General features: G+C 39.8%; 1 protein-coding gene across 1 annotated transcript in view; it reads right to left on the minus strand.

The window, feature by feature from the left end:
• LOC145767319 (prominin-2-like) overlaps positions 1–25,153 on the minus strand; it is a 47,148-nt gene extending 21,995 nt beyond the window's left edge. Inside the window, exons 1-8 of the mRNA XM_082579115.1 lie at positions 25,014–25,153; positions 23,272–23,383; positions 22,979–23,043; positions 21,024–21,223; positions 20,252–20,436; positions 15,460–15,549; positions 15,173–15,384; positions 14,546–14,693 (exon numbers count right to left, since the gene is read on the minus strand). Coding sequence (XP_082435241.1) covers positions 14,546–14,693; positions 15,173–15,384; positions 15,460–15,549; positions 20,252–20,436; positions 21,024–21,223; positions 22,979–23,043; positions 23,272–23,383; positions 25,014–25,091 — 1,090 coding nt within the window. The 5' untranslated portion in view covers positions 25,092–25,153. The remainder of the gene's footprint in view (positions 1–14,545; positions 14,694–15,172; positions 15,385–15,459; positions 15,550–20,251; positions 20,437–21,023; positions 21,224–22,978; positions 23,044–23,271; positions 23,384–25,013) is intronic.
• Between the last annotated feature and the right edge of the window lie 1,748 nt (positions 25,154–26,901).

The raw sequence follows: 26,901 nt of genomic DNA on the forward strand, positions 1-26,901 counted from the left end.
TGTTGGTTTTCACTCATATATGTAAGATTACTCTGATAAAGTTTGAGGCTTCTAACTGCAGTGGCTTTGCAGTAATGAACTTGAACAAACCAGACATTTTGCAAAAAAGGTGAAATTGCGCCATCTTGTGTGGACCATTTCATAATGTGGGCAACATTTCAGAAATTTGAAAATTTCACAAGAGTGTGTCTTTGACCCAAGCTTCAGCATATACAAATTTTAAGAATGTGTCTCAACTATAAAGTTGTTTTTTGAGGTCATGAAAGTCCACCTATTTTGTAGAATTCGCTTGCAAATTTTCCCTAGCAACGACCATAGCAACGACACTCTGCTTGCTGTAAACCCCCACTATCGTTACATTTTTGGAATTTATATTGAAAATTCAGCAACTTGCACCTGCTATGAAGCAAATTCTCATCAAAATGAACAACATGTATAATATGTATATACTGATTGTTTTCCTATACCCCAAACATAACCTGGAGGCTTGCACACTATGTTATGCAGGATCAAAACTGGCATTCTAGTTTGTGTTGTATGTAAACATTAAACTCAAGCATTGCAGCATCACATTCATATTAATTGAAAACAACTGTGTTTATATATATATATAATACCTTCATGGCCATTCCAGTGTAAACACTGCACTGACGAGACCAGAAGGTCGAAACGGTGTGCACTGTCTGCCGTTATATATGGGTCTGCTACTATTCGGTGAGTCCGATTCGGTGAGTTCCTAACCTCTAACCCTTAACCCTAACCCCTAACCCTAAAACGGCAATAATAATTAGGCTACGGTACCCGATAATTTAAGAAAAAAATTAAAAAATCCCCTGTTAAGGGATCGGACTCACTGAATCGGACTCACCGAAACCGAAACGGGCCATTCCGGTTATTATATAATGTAAACATGCAAAAATTAATCCCTTCAATGCCAGTGCCCAGTATGCATTAAACTCAGCCCCTCATTATATTGCCAGCCTAATAAAATACGGATTAGCTATTCTTGCTACATTATTTTAATCATCATGTGTCAACCCATTCTTACTCTCGCATAGTCTCTGAATTGCAGCTCAGGTAATAGCCTACAGGAAACACAACATTCCCATATGATCACTTAAAGTCAGTTAGTTCTGTATAACATAGAACAATAAATAAAAGTCTGTCGGTTTCTGTGATCAATCATGGCGTTTTTCAATCTTTCAACTGGTATAAAAAAAATATTCAGATCTAGATAATCAAATTATTCGGCTTTGATCTGCGCTGCTCAGCTTGTAGCATTGACCACTTTGATGTTGAAGTACAGGGCATCCACAATGCATAATATTCCTGATACGGTATCCAGCATTCATTTCTTGCATGTTGGGACCATGCTAACATGTGTTTTGGTCAAGATGCATAAATTTAATGTATATCATACATCATTTTGCTCTTCATACCACTCTGTAATAATTCCGACATACCATTCTTGATCATTATGTGCATGCTACATACTGTAAAGGTTGGAATTTGATATTATTTTGAGTTGATCTTATGCCAGAAGAGCATGCTGCTGCGTTTTCAACTTCTCCAAGTAAAACTTTGGTACCAGCAGTATCAGAAGAAAGTCTCTTCATTTCCATGACAGACTCAGAAACAGAGATAAAACTGTGATGTGAACGAGTTCCAGGGATGATGTTACATTTACAATAATGCTCTTCTAGGTCAAAGTCCCGGGAATTGCTTGTGATTTCACTTCCACTGACATATAAATATGTATTTTATGCCAGTAATATGCTGTTGCTGACCAACCCATGTAAACATTTGAAAGGGCGTCAAAATTTGGTTTAATTCTATTGCCTGCAAGTGCAAGCTTGCTCTTTTTGCCACAAGCCGTTTGGTTGTACCAACCAAACTATCGCATGGTGACTTATTATTCTTGTAACTGTCTCCGCCGCCAGTGTAGCCAAATCGTTTGGCAGCCGCTGGTCTCGATCAGTCTTTCAACAAGGTTGATAGGATCTCCATTCTGTTTTGTCCTTTGCGATGTTTTGCAATCGATGGAGATGTGATTTGCTGAGTAGGGATCCCAGGCCAGCTTTTCTGATGTCAGATCTCAGCAGTTGTAATAAGTTGGTACGGTGACGTCCGGTTCGGCCTTGGTACTTTTTGCTGCCAATTATAGCAAATTCAAGGGCTTTCTGGGGAGGTGAGTCCTGGTGAAGTCTCAGAATGTGTCCAAACATGTTCCATCTCATGGTAAAGATCTTGCAAGATAATGGTTCACTGTTGCATATTTTGTAAAGGTGACTTACCATGGGTGGTAGCAAAAAAATGCCACACCACTTCAAGATGATGATCATGTTTATGGTGACACATATTTAGCAGATTCTTGAAGTTTTTAAATTGACTTGCAACACCATCACTAAAATAAATCACTTTCGACGTTAAAGAAAGTTCTTCGATAATGTATTGAAGTGCTGCATGGATATTTAGATAAAAGCATGAACTGCATGAACCAGGGGTGGGCAAAGTTGCTCAAAGAAAGAGCCGCTTGCGGATAAACCATAAACACTGACGAGCCGCAAAATCAGTTTGACACCAAATAACATAACAGCAATAAAAACAGTGATTGTTTATTCATATTAGCTTTCTACTTGACTCGCTAATCTCTGAAAATTTGGACGATAAATTGCTAATGTTGTGCGAATTAATTCTTCCAAGCGTTTATTTGTCAAGGTTGCACGATGTTTTGATTTTACAAAGTTATAAATTCTTATAATTATGAATAAGAAAAGTCTGGTGCTACTTGTAAGCTTCAACTAATCGCTGCTTAGCGATTTTATGAAACTTTTAATTGTTGCTGACTGAACACAAAATAAGCCAGGGGAGGCACAATGTTGCTTTTGCAACGTCACAACTCCATTGTTTAACAATAGCTACCAGTAAAAGAGAGACCCCTTTTTGATCTTTGTATTGTATTGGGTGCAAATTAGATTTTAAAGAAAGTGTAGGTAACAAATATTAATTTTTACCAACCGATTTCCGCGCCCCTATCAATGCGAGTCATGCCTACCATACCCTTGGTATGCCATTGCTCAGTTGACAGCGCGTGTTGAGGACGATTCCTATCATTTCATGTTTGCCCTTTTTTGTTTACAATTTATTCTTACTTGAACCTGTGTGACAATGTAGCACAACGAAGTTGCTGATTTCTTGTGCTTTCTTTTCATGTGGTGTTCGGTCGCAAGGTGGACGGTAAGAAAACTTTAGTTTAAATTGCTTCCTATTGGTTAGTTACTGTTAAAATTATGCTGTTTATCACTTGTTAATTACTTTCTGGTCAAATTACAATTTTCATGTTGACTGTAGTTTTTACTTGTGGTGAGAGTCAGGCTAGACTGGTAGGTTAGCGATAAAAACCAGCCATCCACCTAGCGGGATGCTACATTGGATTTAAACTAAAGACCTCTTAATTTGTGTTGTGTTAAATTGGATTATTCCTAGTAAATGATTTGTGGTGTCTTGTGTAACCACTAGTGTTTATGCATTGTAAATTTCAATGCTAATTGTGTCGTCATAGTGCTGTTTGCACTTGGTCTTTAGTGAATTTGTTTCTTTGTGTAATCAGTTGAAAAGCTAGTCATTTTAACTTGTTTAGTGTTGATTAACTCTTGTGCTGTGTTGAGAAATTGTGTTGTGCTGTTAAACTTGTGTTGAAGTTGTGAGACATTGTTTAATGTTAAGGATAAAGTAAGTGTTGAACTTGTGTTTGCTGGTGGTGTAGCCTCATTAAGTGAATTTGGTTGAATGCACCAAAGTCAGCATAATTATTATCTTAGATCTCGTGTTACCAGTTGTAAGAAAATGTCTGAGCAGTCTGATACAAGTAACAGTGTAGCTGTAGAAAGTGACAATGGGGCCGTACTCGGTGTGAGTTCTGTGGCCAGTCATTCAAGTGTCAGTGAGCCAAGTGGTTCTGAAGTGACAACTGTGGTGAATAAACAAGTGTCTTCATCCAAGGAATTGTCCTTGCTGATGAAAGGATTTCTAAGCGTCGAGAGAAAATTATGTGAGTTCAAACATGAGATGTGGACTGCCATTGGTCAACCAGATGCCGATGAGTTGGTCAATGAGCTAATCGAAAGATGTGAGTTGGCAATGATAGATGCCAAGTTCTTGTATGAGAAAATCAATGCTGGTACTAGTTTTTCTGATTCGGCCAAATCTAGAGCCCAGAGATACTGGAATAGCTTGAATGTGACTTTAAGTCAAGTGAAGGAGTTAAGTGATTCTAGAATTTCAAATAACATGAGAGATGAGAATCAGTCCCATGTTCAAGTTGTCACTAGTCCTCAACCGGTCGTAAATAATCATGAGGAGCCTAGGGCAACAGTGCATTTGCCAGATCCTAGTGCTAGTACTTCATACAGTATTCCACCAGTGCAATCCCCAGTGAGAGTTGAGAGTGAGCAAATCCCCATATTTCCAGGTGTCGCTGCCCCATACATGCGGCCTCCACATCTTGGTGTTGCTCCTCCAGTGACATTAGATAAGTTTAGTGGTAATGTGATGGACTACTTAGAGTTTAAACGTAAATTTACAAAATTTGTAGAGAATGTTTACCAGGATGATGATGTACGCATGTCATACCTGCAATCTCTGTGTGTTGGAGAGGCAGGTAGGGCAATTCGTGGCCTTGGTGGTCATGTGAATAGAAGTATGGCTTACCAGACAGCGTGGAATCGCTTAGACCAAAGGTTTGGCAGTCATGACCTTTTGATGGCACAGGTGCGTAATGAGATGCTTAACGGACCTGTCATCAAGGCATATGATTCGTCAGCACTGAATAGTCTAAGAGACAAAATGTTTGAGTGCGAACAGAGTTATCTCAGTCTTGGTTGTTTAGATAGTTTAGACAGTCATGAGGTAATCCATAAATTGTTCAGTCGCTTGCCTGAACAACTTCAAAGGGATTTTGTTCCCTTGTACAGAAAGGGACAAGGTAGTTTTCGTCAGTTAAGAGAGTTGGTAGATAGTGCTGCTGCGGACGCTGAGTGTGCTCTTGGAAAGAAGCTGTATCAGCTGGACCTCAAACCAGCTGGAAGAGCAAAAACTTCCAGAGACCAGCATTCCAGTAGTCATTTTAATAAACGTGTAACAGTAAGTGCTGTGAAAGAAGTCCACTCAGGTTTACCGAGGGCAGAAGGAAAATGCTACATATGTGATGGTGGACATAAACTGTTAAGCTGTGCTGTTTTTAAACAGAAGTCGGTAAATGAAAGGAATGATATTGTCAAAAGTCTCAAGTTGTGTTTCAACTGTTTGTTACCAGGTCATCGTGTGGGTGATTGTTATTCCAAACAGAGATGTCAAGAGTGTGGCAAGCGACACCATAGCTTACTGCACTTTCAGAGACATCAAAGAGAGGTGAGGAGTGTTGGTGACAGTAGCCCTGAAACTAATGACAATGTGTTAGTGGCGTGTAACTCTTGTCCAAGTTCTGTTGATGGACTGGGCAGGAAATTGCATAAGGTGGTTCCTGTAAGAGTGTGGCTGCATGATCCAGCAAAGGCTGTGCATACTTGGGCCTATATGGATGAGGGGTCGGAAGCAACTTTGTGCACCCGTGCACTTGCTGAGAAGCTTTGCGCTCCTTTGTCCAAGGCCAAGGTGAAAATATGCACGGCTAATGCTGTGTCAGAAGCTTCGTGGCAGATGAATAACCTGCATATAAGAGGAGTTGACGAGTCAGAGGTGTTTCAAGCGAACAGAGTGTTGGTGCAGGATTCCATCGTGAATGTAAGGTCTAGTATCCCCACCAATGAAGTTGCGAAAATGTTTCCACACTTAGAAGATTTGTCATTCCCTAAGATGGAGGTAAATGAAGTTGAATTGTTGCTTGGTCAGGATGTGCAAAACGCATTTCGTGTCACTGAACTGCGTTATGGTGATACTGACCAGCCATTCGGCTTTCATACGGCCCTAGGTTGGGCTTTGTGGGGAGTTGACAAATTGACGCCCGGTTGTTACTCTGACCAAGTATGTGTTAGTTTTATCAGTGAGTTAAGCCTGCCAGATGAGTCTTGCCAGCAAGTCTTGCAGATAATGGACCAAGATTTCAAGGACCTTGACCTTCCCCAGAATGCTGGTCTTTCACGAGAAGACAAACGTGCGGTCAAGATTATGGAAGAGTCTGTGAAGAAAGTGGAAGATCACTACCAGGTAGCGTTACCATGGAGAAAGGACAGGGTAGATCTCAAAAATAACAGAAAGTTGGCAGAGAAACGTTTAGCTGGTTTAAAAAGAAAGTTAGAGGCTGATCCAGAAGTGTGTCAAAAATATTGTGAAAAAATGAACGAAATGATAGAAAATGAGTATTGTGAACTTGTTCCATTGACTGATTCGCCTCCAGAAGGAAAAATCTCGTATGTCCCACACCACTGCACATCATTGTTAACAAAGTTTCGTGTAGTTTTTGATTGCAGTGCGAAGTGGAATGGTTCTTCTCTTAATGATGGGCTTCTTCAAGGCCCAGATTTAACTAATAGTCTTGTAGGTGTTTTGATGCGTTTCAGGCAGGAACCCATTGCTGTTGTGGCAGATGTCAAAGGCATGTTCTTCCAGGTTTTGGTAGATGAAAAGGACCGTGATGCCTTGAGGTTTCTTTGGTTCCCAGGCCATGATCTGACTCAACCTCCAGCTGAATACCGGATGAGGGTGCATCTGTTCGGAGCGACTTCATCGCCATCAGTTGCTGCATTCGCCCTACGAAGGACAGCTGAGGAGAACCTCACAAACTCTGGTCAAGACACAGTTAAGACTGTTTTTAACCATTTTTATGTAGACGATATGTGTAAATCTTGTACAACTGTGCAAGAGGCAGTGAGACTAGTGAAAGAACTGCAAGAGCTTTTGAGTAGTGGTGGTTTTAAATTAACAAAATTCCTTTCCAATAACAAGCAGGTTTTAAGCTCAATTCCATCCAAGGACCATGCTTCAGGCGTTTTCGATTTGGAGCAACGTGAACTTCCAACCCAGAAGGCTTTGGGCGTCTACTGGGATGCTGAAAGCGATAGTTTAAAGGTGAAGGTAAATATAAAAGAAAAACCGTGTACTCGACGAGGGCTCCTATCAATGATTTCGCAGACATACGATCCTCTAGGGTTTCTCCAACCATTCATGTTGCCTGCTAGGAAATTGTTGCAAGAGGCCTGCCGCTTGAAATTGGCGTGGGATGAACCTTTCCCGGTCGTGGGGGGTGGGAAAGATAGTTGGGAAGAATGGGTGCAGGCACTCCCTAGTTTAGAGGCGGTGTCTCTTGCAAGGAGCTTCAAGCTCCAAGATCGTGTGGTTGACTACATTGAGTTGCACATTTTCACTGATGCTTCCACCACTGGGTATGGTGCATGTGCTTATTTACGTATAGTATATGTGGATAATTTCATTGATTGTGTTTTTGTGATGGGGAAGTCCAGGATAGCTCCCTTAAAACCCGTTAGTGTTCCCCGATTGGAGCTTACTGCTGCTGTTCTTGGTGCTAAACTTGGTAAAATGATTTGTAGTGAATTAGAGTATTCTTTGAGTAGTGTTGTGTTTTGGACTGACGCCACCGTAGTTTTAAGGTATTTGCATAATTCTACCAGTCGCTTTCAAACGTTTGTAGCTAACAGACTGGAATTATTACATACTCTTACGTCAGTGCAGCAATGGCGTTACGTGCCCACCGACCAAAATCCCGCTGATATAGCTTCGCGCGGTATGGCGCCCTCTAAGGTGTCCAATGCAGACATGTGGTTTTATGGTCCCGAATTTCTACGCGCGCGCGAAAACGAATGGCCAGGACAGCCAGATTTTGTGAACAATATCGAACAATGTGATGCTGAAGTGAAGGTTTGTTCCACTCAACTGTCTGATCCATCAAGTGACTCGATCCATCGATTGCTGCGGTACTATTCAGATTTCAGTCGTCTTCGACGCACGTGTGCCTGGTTATTACGTTTTAAGAAGTTTCTGATGTGGAAAGCTAAATCAGCTCGTGATGCTCCCAAGTGTGGTCTGTTGAGCATGGAAGAATTAACAAAAGCTACGTCCGTGATCATCAAAGCTGTTCAAGTTGAAGCCTTTTCCGACGTGATGCAGACGCTTTACAATCACCCAAGTTTTGATGCCCCGTTTGTCCCAGTAGAAGAAGCTCAAATAAAGAAATGTGCCAATTTGCGAACTGTTCAGTCGCTCAATCCGTATCTTGTCGATGGGGTGCTTCGCGTTGGCGGCCGTTTACAAAGATCTCCGCTGACAGATGAAGAAAAACATCCCATTTTGCTCCCAAGTGATCATCCAGTTACCGCTCTCCTAATTTTGACGTGTCATCAACGAGAAGGACACATGGGAACCCCTCATGTGTTGTCTTCGCTAAACAAAACCTACTGGATTCTGAAAGGAAGATCCACCGTGAAGAGAGTGCTACGTTCGTGTCTAAATTGCAAGTTTTGGGCGGCGAAAGCAGGTCAGCAACAAATGGGTCATCTGCCTGCTCACAGAGTGACGCCGAGCCCCCCCTTCAGCGCTTGTGGGACCGATTTAATGGGTCCATTGCATGTGAAAATCGGAAGAAGCTATGTGAATCGATATGTTTGCCTTTTTAACTGTTTAGCCAGCAGAGCTGTTCACCTCGAAATAGTTCAATCATTGGACATGACTGCGTTCATACAAGCCTTTCGAAGATTTTGCAACAGAAGAACAACCAAGGTTCGTGATGTTTACAGTGATAATGATGGCAATTTCGTTGCAGCTAATCGCGAATTGAACCAATGTATCAAGCTTTGGAAAAGCAAGAATTTTCAAGATGCCATGTTGCAAGAAGGCATCCACTGGCATTTCGGGCCTCCTCTGGCCTCACATCAAAACGGTTTTACTGAAGCCTTTTTCCGTATTGTCAGGAAAATCTTTCGTTCGGTTGTCGGAGAAGCTACACTAGAAGAATTCGACTTACTAACCTTGGCAACAGAGGTTGAAAGAATTTTAAACAACAGACCAATTACCAAGCTTGCCGCGACCCCAGATGATTTAGCAGCCTTGACCCCCAGTATGATCCTTACTGGATCGTTATGCGAAGGAGTTGCCCCAGGTGTGTTCATGAAGGCTGATGCGTACCGCAGATCGTGGAAAAAGACACAATACTTAGCAGATGTATTTTGGGATCGATGGTTACAGGACTATTTACCGCTGCTGCAGCCACGCCAGAAATGGTTTGGCACGTCTCGTAATTTGCGCCCTGGTGATCTTGTTTTAGTTGTGAACGAATCGGTCAAGCGTGGTTGTTGGCCGAAGGGTGTGGTCGAGGCCGTAATGCCTGACAGTAACAATTTGGTTCGAAGAGTGAGAGTTCGAATGGCTCACTCAACCCTCGTAAGAGATATTCGTAAACTTTGTTTGTTAGAGGGTTTCGCTGACGAACAGTAAGTTTCTCATTTCGTGTGCATGTTTGTTTAGTTTACTGGTGTATTTTGAATTGTTTTTTTGTTGTTTAGAAGCAACAACGACGTTTAAGCATAATGTAGAGGCGTACTTGAGTTTAAGCCTTTCATTGATACGTTTAGCTACATCAAGTTTTATGTAATTTCAAAGTTAGTCGTTGGATAGTCTGTATTCGTACTCGATGTCGTGATCGCATTTGATTTCGACTTTCGTGCTCATGCACGGTCTGCTATTTGTGTTGTCTTCGCTTGCCTGTCGCCTACTGTACTGTTTGGCAGTTGCTCGTGTGCCAGTGTCAATTTATCTCTTGTGTGGCATCGTCCTTAGTTAAAAAACGTTCGTTAGCAACTTACGTTTTTGTGGGGAGAATGTTGAGGACGATTCCTATCATTTCATGTTTGCCCTTTTTTGTTTACAATTTATTCTTACTTGAACCTGTGTGACAATGTAGCACAACGAAGTTGCTGATTTCTTGTGCTTTCTTTTCATGTGGTGTTCGGTCGCAAGGTGGACGGTAAGAAAACTTTAGTTTAAATTGCTTCCTATTGGTTAGTTACTGTTAAAATTATGCTGTTTATCACTTGTTAATTACTTTCTGGTCAAATTACAATTTTCATGTTGACTGTAGTTTTTACTTGTGGTGAGAGTCAGGCTAGACTGGTAGGTTAGCGATAAAAACCAGCCATCCACCTAGCGGGATGCTACAGCGCGAGATAACATATTTATAATGTATAATCTTAATTTTTTGTAATATTACGATTCAATACAAGAGCCACAAAATTTATGTTGACGAGCCGCAGTTTGCCCACTGTTGGTTTAAACAGTTAACCTCCTCCCCTTGTTGTACTTGTACCTGCATGTTGTTCATTTTGATGAGAATTTGCTTCATAGCAGGTGCAAGTTGCTGAATTTTCAATATAAATTCCAAAAATGTAACGATAGTGGGGGTTTACAGCAAGCAGAGTGTCGTTGCTATGGTCGTTGCTAGGGAAAATTTGCAAGCGAATTCTACAAATAGGTGGACTTTCATGACCTCAAAAAACAACTTTATAGTTGAGACACATTCTTAAAATTTGTATATGCTGAAGCTTGGGTCAAAGACACACTCTTGTGAAATTTTCAAATTTCTGAAATGTTGCCCACATTATGAAATGGTCCACACAAGATGGCGCAATTTCACCATTTTCGCAAAATGTCTGGTTTGTTCAAGTTCATTACTGCAAAGTCACTGCAGTTAGAAGCCTCAAACTTTATCAGAGTAATCTTACATATGAGTGAAAACCTACAGTAGTTTCGTTGCATTGTCATACTTGTTGCGGGAGATACAGGTCTCCAAAGTTTGCAAAAAATACGTCCGCATGTGTAGAAAGAGCCATTTTCAAAGATATGTAACTCAAATTTGCAACACACTACGTTTTTACCTAATACATGTCTGAAATCAGTGGAAAAATGTCTACCATAATTCCCAGTTTCAGCACTGTAGCTCACTTCAATCCGAAGATATGATCTTTCAAAAACGCTATAAAATGAGACGAAAACGAGTGATTCGGGGGGATGCAAAAGTTTGAGGGGGCATAACTTTTAAACGAAAAGTGATGAAGAGCTAAAATTTTGCATATGTTGCTTAATTATGTTTACCAACATTCTGATAAAGTTTGAGCAAAATCTGGGAGGGTCGGGTGGGAAGCCCTTGGTGTTTTGACACGGAATGAATACCGAACGACAGTTTATCGAAAGACAGTTTATCTAACAACAATTCATCGAAACGACAGTTAACCGAACCGACTGTTTATCAAAACGACAGTTTATCGAACGACGAATCTCCCGAAACAAATTTTATCTAAAATTTTAATGCACATATGCAATGGAATACTCAGCAAGGCGTTTTAAATGTACATTTCAATCACATTCATTTATTTTGAATACACGGATACAAAATATTTACAGTTGACATGTCCAGGCCTTGAATCAACGTGAAAAGACTCATTGGATAGCCAGTTTGAACTGAATTTCTCAAACCTGCTTGTAAACAGACCAGCTTCTTTCTTGACGCTTGCCGAGACAAAGTGGTTAATCCGATAATTACCCTTCAATTGTTTGGGATCTCGCATGCATCGACCTATTTCTTATGACTCAGTATCAGTAACTATAACATCCATGCTCAGTAACTAACAAAAGCTGCAATTTGTGCTTAAAGGCATACTAAAGGAAAATTTCAAACCGGAATTAAGCATTAAAATGAGTAAACTGAACATTCAAGAATACATTTCAAAAACAATTACCGAAAAAAAAATTGTTTTCAATGGCGCTGGCAAGGCCCAAAGTCCAGAGTTTCATTTATTTTCATTTTTTTCAAAATGACCAAAACGTGCAAACACTGCTCGAGAATACGTCATAAAGGCCAGCAATAACAAAAGCCACGTTACCAATCTGATGTTTTGAGCAAACTGTCTGCTGTTTTGATGTTAAAATGTACTGTTTTGATGTAAATACATACATATCCTACAGTCAAATCGCCCGCAGTAACAATTATTGCGTGATCGGTTGATTGCTAGCCTTTATGACGTAGACTGCACAGTCGCACGCTTCGTTGCTCAGGCTCAATATCATTTTGAAAGCTCTGACAAAAGCACGCCCACAATGGTGGTCAGACCGCAATGGGGCAAAATTTTATTGAAAATCATTTTATGGTAGCATGTTAAACACAAAGAACGTGGAAAATCGCCAAGTCAGGTTTTTCCTTTAGTACCCCTTTAAACATGTGATTCTATTCTGCAAATGAGGAATTAGACAAACAAAAGGTCTCTCGAGGATGAATTTTGGATGCATAGACTCCAGTTAAATCAACTGTTCTATTATTCTATTAACTGTCGTTTCGATTAACTATCTGTCACAATCAAAGCGCAAGGCCTCGCAATGGGCTGCTTTGTAGCTTGACCGAACGTGCTGTATTGATTGTGAAATTCTTGAGCGATATGTTATTATCGGTTACTTTCCCGTAGTGATCTCTGATTGCAAAATCTTTATTATGTGAAGTATTTCTAGAACATTCTACTGCGACGTGACTTGTGCGACGTGACGACGCGACTTGAAAGTAATTGAATATAAGTAGATGAGAGTTGGTGCTGATATAAATTGTGATCGAAATTAGAGTTACATGAAAAGTTGTGAGTGAACTTCGTTAAAGTCCTTCAAGAATTTTCATTATCATTTCACTAGTAGAACTATCCGACTATTTAATTGACTGCTTTTCGGTAATATCCCATTAAACTACGTCATTAATCCTTCTCATGTCTCTTTCCTAGTAAGAGATAGAAAGAAACCGTGACACTGTCATTCGATTAATTTTCGTTCGATGAACAGTCGTATCGATTAAACGTCGTTCGATTAATTGTCGTTCGATCAACTGTCGTTTCGATTAACTGTCATTCGATCAACAGTCGTTCGATAAACAGTCGTAGTACCGTCTAAAGCAGGGGTGACGAACCTTTTTGCGGTCGCGGGCCACTTTGTCAATTACACATGAGTTATCGGGCCACACAACTTTTTAATCGTAACCTACTATGAAATCTTTTAGAAGCGACTCAAGATATGATTCATGAAAAGTAACAAACGGCAAATGAAAGTAATAAAACCCACACAGTTGAAATTACCTTAGGCAGAATCAAAACATACAACAGTAAAAAAATCGACCAAAAATACAAGGTGAAGTTGGTGAATAGTGTTTTCACAACTTTACCTTATAGCTTTCTTATTTTCTAACTTTAAACCTTGAAAGTTAGTGTTTAGGGCAAGAAAATAGCAAAAGAAAGGTGTACCAGTGAAGGCATAAAACAGCTTTTAGATGTCTTTTGTCTTTAATGCATGAGCGATTGTCAAATTGTTTTGCGGGACGCACAAAATTCTTTGACGGGCACCATGCGGCCCGCGGGTCGCAGGTTTGTCTCCTCTGGTCTAAAGCGAGCAAAGCACATAATCCAGAGACACAATCTTCTTTGCACCGAACATCTGACCAATGTGACAGTCGCATTGAACAATCAAGATAATCGATGCAAATTTGTTCAAGCTCTAAAACTGGGCGGATGTTTCAGTGTAGTTGGTTCCCAGACAGTAAAATCCGACTGCCGACGTTGAAACAATGTAAAAATGACAAATTTTCTGTCTGGGTTAGAACACAAATGCTGATGTAGCAATCACAACTTTAAGTTGAGCGCTCGTAATTCGTCAATTAATGATATCTATTAATGATTAATGATAACTATCCGAGATGAAATATATGAAGCAGTTGTCAAATATAAAGTAGAGTTAGTTCAGTTCGTATGCAGACGAAACATCATCCCGAAGGTTGACGTAGCTCCCAGCAGTAATGTTGTTCAGCATTGTGTACTTTCATTAAATTTTCAACTTTAAAACTATTTTTTGTTTTAAATTTCAGTGGAAAAGGCCTCTCCCACAGTTTGAACCAGTGGCCAGCAAGTCTCGACTTGTAAGAGTCTCAGAAGCCAACGCCTAAAATGTTGTGATCCATTCTCTCACTCCACCTTTAACCTTTTAAAGAAATCCAAGTAATAAGAAAAAAGGTGTTTATTTGTATTGTCTACAAAACAGAGCTGGATTGTAATACTCTAATTAAATGTAATTAATTACATTTTGTCATGTAAATGTAAACATAATTGTAGTTGACACTTTTTGTTATTGCTTTGGTGAATTGCACGAATGATATACTTTTCTCTCTTGTTGATGTTAAGCCGCTAGTTGGGGTTCAAAATACGGGACCTTGACCGACTGAGTATTGCTATGGGAGCCACATTGCACGTGGTTGTATAAGATGTAGGATTGTCTTTGATAAAATCAAATATAAAAAATTATTGATGAACATTAATACTGAAACAAATAATTTTGGAATGGAAATGTGTAATCAATTACATGTGGGAGTAGTTGTAATTTCAGAATTTCATGTAATTTTAATGCAATTAAAAATTTTAATGGTGTAATTGTGGACCAATTAAACTAAAAACTACGTGATTGATCCAACTCTGCAGCAAAATTTGGCACGTGATGTGCAGAATTCTGATCGGTCACTCACCAGCCAATGAGGAAGCAGACACGCTGATGCTAGTTGTGACGTCACTATTCACACTCGCCATGACCGCGCTTTCGAGAGCAGTGAACGCAGCGCCGCAAGTAGATGAATAATTTTGCAGAAATGTTGAATTGAGGTTTTTGTTGTCAACCTGCGGAATATGTTCGTATCAGGGCTACATTAACGCGGACATTTAAGAGGCAATGCAAAGTCGACTACATTGGACATCCACTATTCAGATTAACACCTCATACGGGTCTGCTATCAAGCAGAAGCCAGTACGTCAGCAAAGAATGAGGAACGTAAGTTATTCCACCTCGCGGATCACTTAAAGGTAAAAGGTGAGTCCCACACTTGAATCCAAGCATCGGGGAATAAAAAGATAAGGTTCTCATAAGCCATCGGCACTAACGAGAGTAGCGTGGCCAGTTCTTTTCTTTCCGCGGCTTTTCCTTCAGCAACTACGCCCACCCAATTTATTACACCCTGGGTAGAGGTGAGCGGTGCTTTTCAACAACCAGCTGAAGCTGGGAGTAGACCGAGGATGGCTTGATTAGCAAGCGAACGCTTGATTTCGCTGCGCCATCCCATCACCGCGTGCCACACAATTAGCAAGAAACAAGTTCTCACTGAAGAAAAGTCGAAAAGTACGGAATCGATCTCTGAAATGATGGTTAGAGTCTCATTGCAACTCTGGTCGGTCGTGCATGCGACGCCGCTCAATCGTGCTGTGAAGTTGGCCTTGAAATCGGAAAGTTGAGTCATATACAACTGCTGGGCGGCGACCAAGGTCACTCTGTTCGCTTCATAATCGCTCAGACTTGCAGCAAGAATGTTGGTATCTAAACAAAGGTGGAAGTCACATCACCAGCCTTGGTCGGGGCACAAACGAATGCGGCTACTCAAGCGTGACTCACCCCTTCCTAGTTGAGAGTATTTGGAAAGGACGGGGTCTTGAACGGCACGAAAATCATTTTCGACTGCAGTGGATAGAAAGGAACTCACATCTGGAAAACCGCACAAGGCGCACATAACTTACACAAACTACATGACACAACATTTCATATGGTTCATCAGCAACGCACCATGATTTCAACCTTCACTCTCACTGGCATATCGGACAAAGCGTTCGTGTTTGAATCAGTAGATGTGAGTCCGATGGCTCGTCGGATCAAGTCAAAGACTTTAAAAAGAGGGCTAAAATTTTCTTGATCAGAGCTCGAAATTTGAGAGAGTTTGTGTTAGAATGTATTTAGCAGCACTGAAGCAATCTGCTGTCTATTCCTAGTTGTTGAAACTCTTGTCTTCTACAGATGCCATCACATATACTGTACATAACTTTCCTATTAGACCGAGAGCCTACGACAGAAGATTTCACCCCATAAGGTACAAAAGGTTTGACCCCTTGAAGTTACTGAGGTCAACCATGTCACTCACAGAAAGTATGGAAGATTGACCGCACCGGGTGGATCTGGACCCTAGAGCCCCCTAAAAAGCCCAAAAAGGGGGTTAATTTCACCCCATAAGGTACATGGACCAAACTTGGTGAAAACAAAGTTCTATGTCAGGACATCACAAAAATATCAAATTTAACAATATTTTCGGGTGGAAAGGTGATGTAAGATGCCTTCAAAGTGACTTCCCTTAATGTGACCCCCTCGGAAGGTTTATTCCACCCCATTAAGTACATGGACCAAACTTGGTCAAAATGAAGTCTTACGTCAGGACATCACAAAAATATTAAATCTAACAATATTTTCGGGTGGAAAGGTGGTGTAAGATGACTTCAAAGTGACTTCCCTTAATGTGACCCCCTCGGAAGGTGTATTTCACCCCATGAAGTACATGAACCAAACTTGGTCAAAACGAAGTCTTATGTCAGGACATCACAAAAATATCAAATCTAACAATATTTTCGGGTGGAAAGGTGATGTAAGATGTCATCAAAGTAACCCCCAGAGGGTTTATTTCACCATAGAGTACATGGACCAAACGTGGTCAAAACGAAGTCTTCTAGGGCATCACAAAGTATCAAATCTAACAATGCTCTTAGTTGGAAAGGTGATAAAAGACCTACCCAAAAGTGAATCTCCTCCTATAGTTTAATTTACTTCATCCCTTTCTCGAACCAACCTTGGTGTAACGGAAGTGCTATGCCAGGACAGTTCGAATGGATTAAATTTAAAACTATTTTTATATAGGTTTTGGTGAAATACATTCACAAGCTGTCCCATGATGCATGAAATGGAACTATAGCCTACTTTACAAAATTTTTTTGTATAAATCATAATCAGTCAATCGAAAAAAGGCAACAGGACATGACAATACATGGCTTTGTAACACCAAAAACAGAAAGTACATAAGAAGCATATAGGCTACAGTAGCCAGAAAATTGATCCAAGATATTGATACGACCACTAAATGTGGACTTAATCGAACAACTGACTATCCAAATCAAAACGTTTCGAAATGAATCATTTGGAACGTTAATTCAGGCAGTAATGAACATTTTCCAGCTGCTACAATAAATAACCCAATAAACCCAATGTAGTAAATTTTTGTTTAATGCCATTTGCTTCATGTCTCCAATCAGTTATTGTAACTGTTCATTCATAAACAGAAATTGTTTGTGTAAATGTAAACGGTCGTTTCTTTATTCTTCATTGTCACTGCTGTCGCTTTCACTTTCTTCATCTTATTCTTCAGATTCATACATTTCTCCTGTTATATACAGAGAAATAAAGACTGTACGAAACATTTGCTATTATGCACTACAGATATGCGTAACATACAATAGTAATTTTATTATCTTTTACAGACGTCTATTTTTCTTCGAATAATGCAACATTGCAACTTACTATTAACTGGAAACAGTTCAACATTTATTAGTTATTTAGTGCACCCAGGCATTTTTCTCAAGATTGCAGAAACTATTAGTGATAGGTTCCTAAAACAAAACTTTACAGCCAGTTATTGGCTAATGTTTACAGTAAGAAAGTAAATGACGGATAGACCAGGAGACAGTTTTATATTTATAAAGGGTAACCCAAGCGACATCCAATGCTGTTTACCTTCTTCTTGACTTTCCTGGATGAGAGCAGATTCCACGCAGAGACATCTAAAGATGCTTTATACTTTTACCTTCAAACCACACCACTTTATAACAACCTCCTTCTTCTTTCCAGCCATACTCTAGCAGCGACGTTGCTGCTTGTTCACTTCTAGTTGAAGATAACCACCATCTTGTGATGAGATGTGTGCGCCTTGTCTTCTGGAGAAGTACTCGTAAACAAAGTGGTAGAGTACTACTATCTACAGTAGCTTCTGGTATGCATGATATCCTTTCATTTTCTTTTTTGGGTTTGTAGCCGTCTAAAAACATTTGTAAACGGACTTCGTTGACATAATTAATTTTCTTGTTTTTGTACATGTTACACACAAAGTTCTCTATTGCGATGATAGTGTCTTCACTAATTTCTTTGTCTTGTCCGAGTTGGCTAAAAGCTGCCTGCGCTTCGTGGTTTCCTTGGAGTAATTTCAGCGGCCGCACTTTCCCTTTCCTGCTAAATGACGAGGTGTAATCAGAATCTGTAAAGGCATGATATGCAGGTAAACACTTGCAAATCGTCACTCCAAGTGCGGTATGCAGCTGGTTGATGTTGATGTACCGCTGCGTGTTATTGCTTTGCAAGCCAGCTTCTATCCATATCTTTAATGAAGGATCAAAAGTTCCATAGCAACCTAGGCCAATTACAAGACAGTCAGTGTCAGACGTGCGGATAACCACATTGCTTGGAGCTGGTACATCGCAGACAGCTTGCTTTATCTCTGTATATAACAGGAGAATTGTATGAATCTGAAGAATAAGATGAAGAAAGTGAAAGCGACAGCAGTGACAATGAAGAATAAAGAAACGACCGTTTACATTTACACAAACAATCTCTGTTTATGAATGAACAGTTACAATAACTGATTGGAGACATGAAGCAAATGGCATTAAACAAAAATTTACTACATTGGGTTTATTGGGTTATTTATTGTAGGCTAGCAGCTGGAAAATGTTCATTACTGCCTAAATTAACGTTCCAAATGATTTATTTCGAAACGTTTTGATTTGGATAGTCAGTTGTTCGATTAAGTCCACATTTAGTGGTCGTATCAAGATCTTGGATCAATTTTCTGGTTACTGTAGCCTATATGCTTCTTATGTACTTTCTGTTTTTGGTGTTACAAAGCCATGTATTGTCATGTCCTGTTGCCTTTTTTCGATTGACTGAATATGATTTATACAAAAAAATTTTGTAAAGTAGGCTATGATATAGTTCCATTTCATGCATCATGGGACAGCTTGTGAATGTATTTCACCAAAACCTATATAAAAATATTTTTAGATTTAATCCATTCGTAGCCTACTGTCCTGGCATAGCACTTCCGTTACACCAAGGTTGGTTCGAATAAGGGATGAAGTAAATTAAACTATAGGAGGAGATTCACTTTTGGGTAGGTCTTTTATCACCTTTCCAACTAAGAGCATTGTTAGATTTGATACTTTGTGATGTCCTATAAGACTTCGTTTTGGCCACGTTTAGTCCATGTACTCTATGGTGAAATAAACCCTCTGGGGGTTACTTTGATGACATCTTACATCACCTTTCCACCCGAAAATATTGTTAGATTTGATATTTTTGTTGTGCCATGAAATAAGACTTCGATTTAACCTAATTTAGTCCATGCAGCCTACCTCATTGGGTGCAATTAATCCCCTGGGGGTCACTTTGGGGGAGTCTTACATCATCTTTCCAGCCAAAACTATTGTTAGATTTAATATTTTTGTGATGTCCTGACATAAGACTTCGTTTTGACCAAGTTTGGTTCATGTACTTTATGGGGTGAAATACACCTTCCGAGGGGGTCACATTAAGGGAAGTCACTTTGAAGTCATCTTACATCACCTTTCCACCCGAAAATATTGTTAGATTTGATATTTTTGTGATGTCCTGACATAAGACTTCGTTTTGACCAACTTTGGTTCATGTACCTTATGGGGTGAAATTAACCCCCTGGGGGGCCACTTTGGGGGGGTCTTACATCACCTTTCCACCCGAAAATATTGTTAGATTTGATATTTTTGTGATGTCCTGACATAGAACTTCGTTTTCACCAAGTTTGGTCCATGTACCTTATGGGGTGAAATTAACCCCCTTTTTGGGCTTTTTAGGGGGCTCTAGGGTCCAGATCCACCCGGTGTGGTCAATCTTCCATACTTTTTGTGAGTGACATGGTTGACCCCAGTAACTTCAAGGGGTCAAACCTTTTGTACCTTATGGGGTGAAATCTTCTGTCGTAGGCTCCCAGACTATTATGTGGTACTTTTACGTCAAAGTATTTATAAAATTTTAAATGGCAAGATTTGTGTTGTAAGTATTTTCATGTAACCCAATATTTACACTTCAGACAAATCAAAATGTTGTGGTCATTCAATAAACCAACAAATTAATTGTAAATATCACTTGAATCTAACGTATTAAAACGTCTATTTTGGGTGGGAAAACTTTCAGACTACGTAGCTACACCTTCCACTAAATGCGTGGAGCTATTTTTGATATAACTTCCTTCTTGTTATCTTGCTGATTGAGGAAGTTCGAAGTTACAGAATGTAACTAAGTCACGTGAGACCTTGATTTCACATCGCACTTCTAACATACTCACTATCTATCTTGCCGGTGACAATATCAGCCATGACTTGGTACTGGTCTGCTACAACCTCCAGCTGCACTTGAATGTTTTCAACATAGTTAATCCCATTCTGAATGGCGCTGGCAGTTTCAGACGAGATTTCAGGAAGCACATTCTTGATCAGTTGGTTAGTTTGAAGCGAAATAATCCCAGGAACACTGAACATTTCTGATTAAAATCGAAACTCACAAAATTTCCTACAGTCTACCGTTAAATTGTTGTCGGTGTTGTAAACAATATAGTTTAGTTCTGTCGTTTGTAATTTTTAGGCAGCACCGAGACTAGGAAACCTCAAGGTTATTTAGCGCGCCAGTCCTTCGCAATATATATGTGTTCTATTAGAGTGATTAAACTTACTCATTTCTTATCGTGCTAGAAAAGCAAATAAACAATCTCTCTCTACCCATCAAAGCGAATATAGCCAAGATTTAGAAAAAGGTAAAAGCAAAACTGTGGCAGACCTTTCGTTTACTCGACATCTACCAAACAATTCCTGGGAAACTCAACACTAACTAAAGTTTCAATCGCCGAAACAACTAGCCTATGTGCACAAAATACTGTACTTCAGTAACTTTATTAACCTTTCATCTAGCAATCTTTGTTGATCGTTTCAACTCGTATGTTGGTTCATAGCATAGTTTAACCTTGAAGAACAAATCAATGGACAAAAATTTATTACTTTTTGAGTTTATAAATAAATAATAAAATTGGTTTATCAAGTGAAAGACGCCGAGCAATAACTCACAAAATCAGATTGGCGCAGATGAGAAGGATTGCCGATCTTTTCACTCGAGGCTTCATATCAAGTGGCTCAGCATCGTTCTTAATGCAGCTCCAGCAAGGACAGTAACAAGCGCACAAGATGATACCGAACACAATATCAATCACAATGTACAGCACTCCGAACACCACGCACGAGATAACCGCGGATTGGATGTTCAACATCTAAAAGCAAATGACGCGATGAAGTTGTTCACTAGATAGCAGCAATCAACCAATCAACATCAATTTCAATGGTTGCTTATATTTATTCATTCATTTTATTTTTCGTCAACGCGTTCGGGACGAAAAAGATACTATTAACTACAATAGTCGATATACAGTAGGCGTAGGTCTACCAGCACACTAATGAACGAGAAAAGGTGGCAAAACCTTGAAAGGTTTAAGACGTGACTGAATAGTAAATTATGCAGTAGCCTACTAGTAGGTTATATGTCTGTAGTTAGCACAGCAACAAAACCCAAAAAACAAACAGCAAGAAATAAAACAAAAACAGAGAGAAGCACACATGTAGTAATGAATGACAGCCTAATGAAAAGAGTTCTAGATTGAATTTGCCAGTTCCCACGTTGATGTGGATGAGCATTCATCATCACTATAATAAGATGGAGAAAGAAAACTGGACATAAAAGAAACCCATCCTCAGGGAAAAGCTCTTTTTGATGTGTAGGAGAGCAAAGTGTTGAGCTCTTTTTCTATGGTCAGACTGCACATCACACGGTAGCCTATGACGATTGAGGATAAAGATCCAGTTTAAGTTATTGTTTCTTGTACTGGTGGGTGGTGGAATAGATGAGCTGGTAGATAAAATGACGATTGATTAATTGGTTTATTTTGTTGTGCAATATTATAACAGCAAAATCATTAAATGATGCAGAACGCTTAACGAACACAATTGAAACAAAGAAAAATAACAAATGTACATTGTACACTGCATCTTTGAAGTAAGTAAATCACAACGGGAAGCTGCGAATGTCCTGATGCTGTTGATAAAGCTCTCATCCCCTTTTTTTACTGTGTCGTGTTGATTATGAAGTGTTGCATTTGGTCTCAACTCGCCGAACGTTGGTCCCAACACCCAGTTTGGCCATCGTTGACTGTCCACTGCACATGTGAGCTTTTGATCACAGCAAGGCAAACCTTCCCTTTTGTTCGATCAGAAACAACTTAGGTTGTGCCCAGTGAAATTACAGAGAAATAAAATCGCTGTTTCATACTGCTGGTTAGCGTGTGACTTTGTGAACGAAGAAGCTTTAAGACCAAGCGTCGCTGGTTTGACTCTCGGGGTGTGCGCTTGAGAAACGCACGTTAAGGACTGCTCTCCATTCAGCGGCATTTAATGGATAAAATAATTCCCTGGCAACAGCACTTCAACTATAGGAAACTTCCCTCTGTCAATCTCGGTGACCAGGCCTGCGTAAGTGGTTTAAAGCCTCTACAAGTATGCGAAACTGCCAGGATTAAGCTCTCAAGGAAGCTTTCCTAGTCCGAAAATGAATATTCAATTAATTAATCAACCTTCTTCAGCTAGCGACTGTGTAACCAAGAAAATGATGAACCAATGTTTTGAAAAGATAACATTAGACGGTGGTAGAACGCAGTTATTAGAAGGAAGAAAAGACAAATAAATTTAGAGAAGTACAATACGGTATATATGTGATTCAGCCATAACAATGTCGCATTTATTTTCCATCTGCACATAAACAATTATGTCTTTAATTACTCATATCATGCGCAGTTTGAATACGGTGGCTTTAACTTCCATTATGACCTCAAAAGAAGTGCAGAGTAAACTTTGCCACACAAAGCTACGAATGAAACAAGCTCCTAGGTCTACGAGTAACCAACCTACCCAAATTTCGTTCATCTTCGCAAGTTTAGCTCAGCAGATTTTGATAAGTAAAATCGAAACAAACTTACCCTTCGCCAATTATCGACCAAAACCGAGCTGGTATCACCAACGGTGAGAAACTTTGAAATTTCAGCTGAAAAAAATCAAAACAAAATCAACATTTTGAAGTTCCTACTTAAAACGAGTAACAATCACATTGGAAATAAAATACACTGACACAACTTAAAAAGAACAAAGACTTTCACCATCGGACTCAAAACAAAATTGGGAAATATAACTGCATCAAATTATATATATACATGAAATATATACAGAGCACATGCTTAAAATGCTTAAGTGCTTTAACAAAATTGAGACTTGCCTGTCATTTCAGGGAAAGGAGCAAAAACAATAGTAACAAATCCTCTTGCACCGTTGAACAGGGCTGCTAAAGAATCAGGTGGTTTCCTGGTCATGATAGCAGTTAGATTCGCCTGTGAAATACAATGCTCGGATTATATAATATGTGATGGGACAAAAAGTTTCTCTACTTTGAAAATATGTTAATTGTGTATAACTGTATATGGAATCTATAAACAAATAAAACCTAACAATTTTAAAACTTACATAAATGCTTCACCAAATTTGCCACTAAAATCCATGAGGCTTTGTTCATAAAATCTTGCAATCCTCGCCTCAATAGGCAGCTGTTTGCCGCAGGCGCCTCCTATCTGCTAAATATCTTCACGCAATTTTTTTTGCCTTATTGATTTGTGTTTTTTCCCAGGCAATTAAGCGTCATGTAATTTTGTCTCTCCTCTGCCTTGCCATTTCATTCTTATGCGTTTTTTTTTTCGATTTTTGTATATGTAGATCAGTTTCTGTAAGTTCAACTTATGAAGAACTTCAGTCAGTTGGTTAGCCTACTTGAAAAAGGCTAACATGAGTACGGCAGAAACCATTTGTAACTTTTGTTTATTTTCATGTTATTATGTTAAATGCCGTCTGATTGTTAGGTTTTATTTGTCTATGGTTAAAAATGAATTCAATCCCATGAATTGCTAGACTAGTTTTCTCTTGTGAGCTTAGTTGAAAAATGGATAAAAACCAGGTGAAACAGGTTGAAAATACAAACAAACAAGTTCAAAAATGTTGGTTGAAGCATGAACCAAAAGAGCCGAGCAATCTACAAATTTTATTTTTCTAAAATAACAGTACATATTACATGAAAATGTAACCAGTACTAGTGTGGGTTTCATTTAAATACTGTTTTGTAAATTTTGATGTAAAACTCATCCATACCTTGAATATCTGCAAACACACATTCTATGCATGATAACCTACCAATCCACCATGTGTTGGTGGCATCTATGTCAAGAGCATTGTAAAGGAGATTCTTTAAATTGTGCAAGCCTCGCGAGGTTTGTACAATTGGTAATGATAATTATACTATGACCCCGAGGAAGGTTTGCACATTGTCAATTGATACCTATGAGGTTTTCTTAGGTTGCATAGAACAGTTAGACTAGACTAGACTGTATTAATGGTGTAAAGTTGGTAGGCCTAATGGTGACTCGGCTATGGCCTTGAGGATCAATCAATGGACAATTTTTGTGACAATTTATTGAAAACAAATCAAGCAATTAAGGATAGTAATTAGTAAGATGAGAGTTGTTATACTTAGCCCATAGCACAACTTGCACAAGTCTAGTTCATGTAACTAACTCGTTATTTGGCTGTTCTCAAGCAAAATAGCTACAGACATTGCCTACACACAGACAATCAAATACACATAGGCAATGGGATGGACGACAAGTGGCTCCTCGTGCCCCATCCTGTGAGTAACATCTGCACCCAAGCAGATACCAAACAAAACTTGTCAACCAAGAGCCTCCAGCCGGATGACACAGCTGCAAGGGGCAATGGACAAGTTCAGACGCCCCACCATTCTGCAGCTCAACAAAGAAGGCTACACAACAAGCAAGATCAAAGTTGTGGAGCAGCTTGCTCATACAAACCGGGCACTCAACATCCAAGCCATTCAAATGAGAAATTATCTGACCAAGAATAAATGGTTTAAATCAAATATTATATGTACAGTATATATAAACTACAATAGCAAACCTCAGGAAGACTGGGGTACACTTGAGCACCAGCAACCAACCATGTTGTTGTGATGGATAATATAAAGGTTAATGGCATCTTTTGCAAAGAACTCAAATTTCTAAAATACTTTCTTTCAAAGTGTATAGGCTAGCCACTAGTCAATTTCTAAATCATTTCACTAGTAAGTTTTGTCACTTCTAAAACAGTAGCCTACACTGATTTTGATGCAGAACTCTTTTCTAAACAGAAGAAAATAATGTCACTGCTTGTCAAGTTGGCAAACTGATAACAAATAGTATTTTTGTGAATCCAATTCTTTTCCAGCCAAGCAAAAACTGTTGATGAATTTTAACTGAAATTCTGAACAAAAGCGCTGAGCAGAAGACGCCATTCCATGAAGTGTTTCCAACTTATTCTTATTGAAAAGCTCACTCCTTAGGTAAACCACAGTCTCTATAATACTAGTCTGAAAACTCAATGACGTTGCAAGGCAAGGCTGTGTCTTTGCATTTGAGACAGCGCCTCAAGTGTTGGTAGGGTACTTTTGCAAGTCGTAGCCAAAAGTCTAGGCACTAGGTAGGCTTAGCGGCTAAGCCTTAGCCGAGTAATGTCATTTCCAATCAATTCCAATCAATTCGTTTCCAATCAACAAATACCGCATACGTTCGGAAGGCAATCCTGTAATCAATCTTTGTACCGTGCCTGAATCATAGTACCACTGTATTTCATCGATAAGTGGATCCACCGTTATATAATGTTAAATGATCGTATGTAGAATTGGCAATGCCTGTAGATTGCGCCTTTCCAATTAAGCTAGAGTGCTTTTTAAGTAACGGCAACCATGATCCTTCACTGTACTTTACTATTCAACTTTACTAGCCTATACTATACTATTCGAGACGGTTCAAGAAGGTTCGCTATTATTTTCTGGTTGCAACCAAGCTGGTTACTCGATTTCTGCAAGTTGAAGTTCTTTTAGTTTGGTGTTCTTATTTCTCTATATTTTGGATTCTGTTCTTTGAAAGTCGAGTTAATAAACAACGGAGTCTTGAAGAATTCAATCTTGTAGTCACGTGTTAGCTGTCAAGCCAGTTAAGAAATAGACAGTGAAGAAGACCAGCGTGTCCTGGTCATTCCTTGCCAGTCCTGATTTCGGTTCTGCCCAGGAATGTCGCCGTCAGCACGGACGGCTGCATATGAGCGCGCGTATTAACTGACGCGTCCGCTACATATTTCTGGTGACCCCGACGTGATTCGTTTTGCTAACTGTGAGCTGTAACGACGTGATCTCACTGTGAATTAATCACTTGACTTAACTGTGAATTGACTGAATGTGAACTGATCGCTGGATGCACTGGATTATTCTGGATTATATCACGGATTATAACAAGCCTGCCTTTCATCGGACGTTCCTTCGACGCCGACGCCGTGGGATTCAAGTTAAGTAACATTAATTCATGATGTTTGAATACTCTTTTTACATTATCGTAGTAGCCGTAAGCCTTTTTATTTCCCTCGTCGTTGTCGTCCTTGGTCGTCGCCTTACTCGTGGCGCGCGATCGGGGCGACTTGACAGCAGCGATGACGATGTGTTTCGCCCCCGTCCGGACGACTCCCTTCAGACACTGGATTGTGGTGTCTGCAGGCACCCCAGGCCCTATGCCATGTCGTTGCCGAGGTTCTTTGAGACGGACGTATCCCTTTGGATTGAGTTAGTCGAAAGTTTTTTCAGAAATATGGCCATTGATAATACCGACAAACGATATGACTTAGTTATAAAGGCACTCAACGAGCAGCAATTGCATAGGGTCGCCGACGCCGTCGTCGACCGTGACGGTTGTGACGACCCCTATGCCATGCTTAAACGGGCCCTCCTGCGCGAGTTTGGTCTCACGGAGGGAGACCG

This window comes from Aplidium turbinatum, chromosome 3, assembly GCF_918807975.1.
Source record: "Aplidium turbinatum chromosome 3, kaAplTurb1.1, whole genome shotgun sequence".
Lineage (NCBI taxonomy): Eukaryota > Metazoa > Chordata > Ascidiacea > Aplousobranchia > Polyclinidae > Aplidium > Aplidium turbinatum.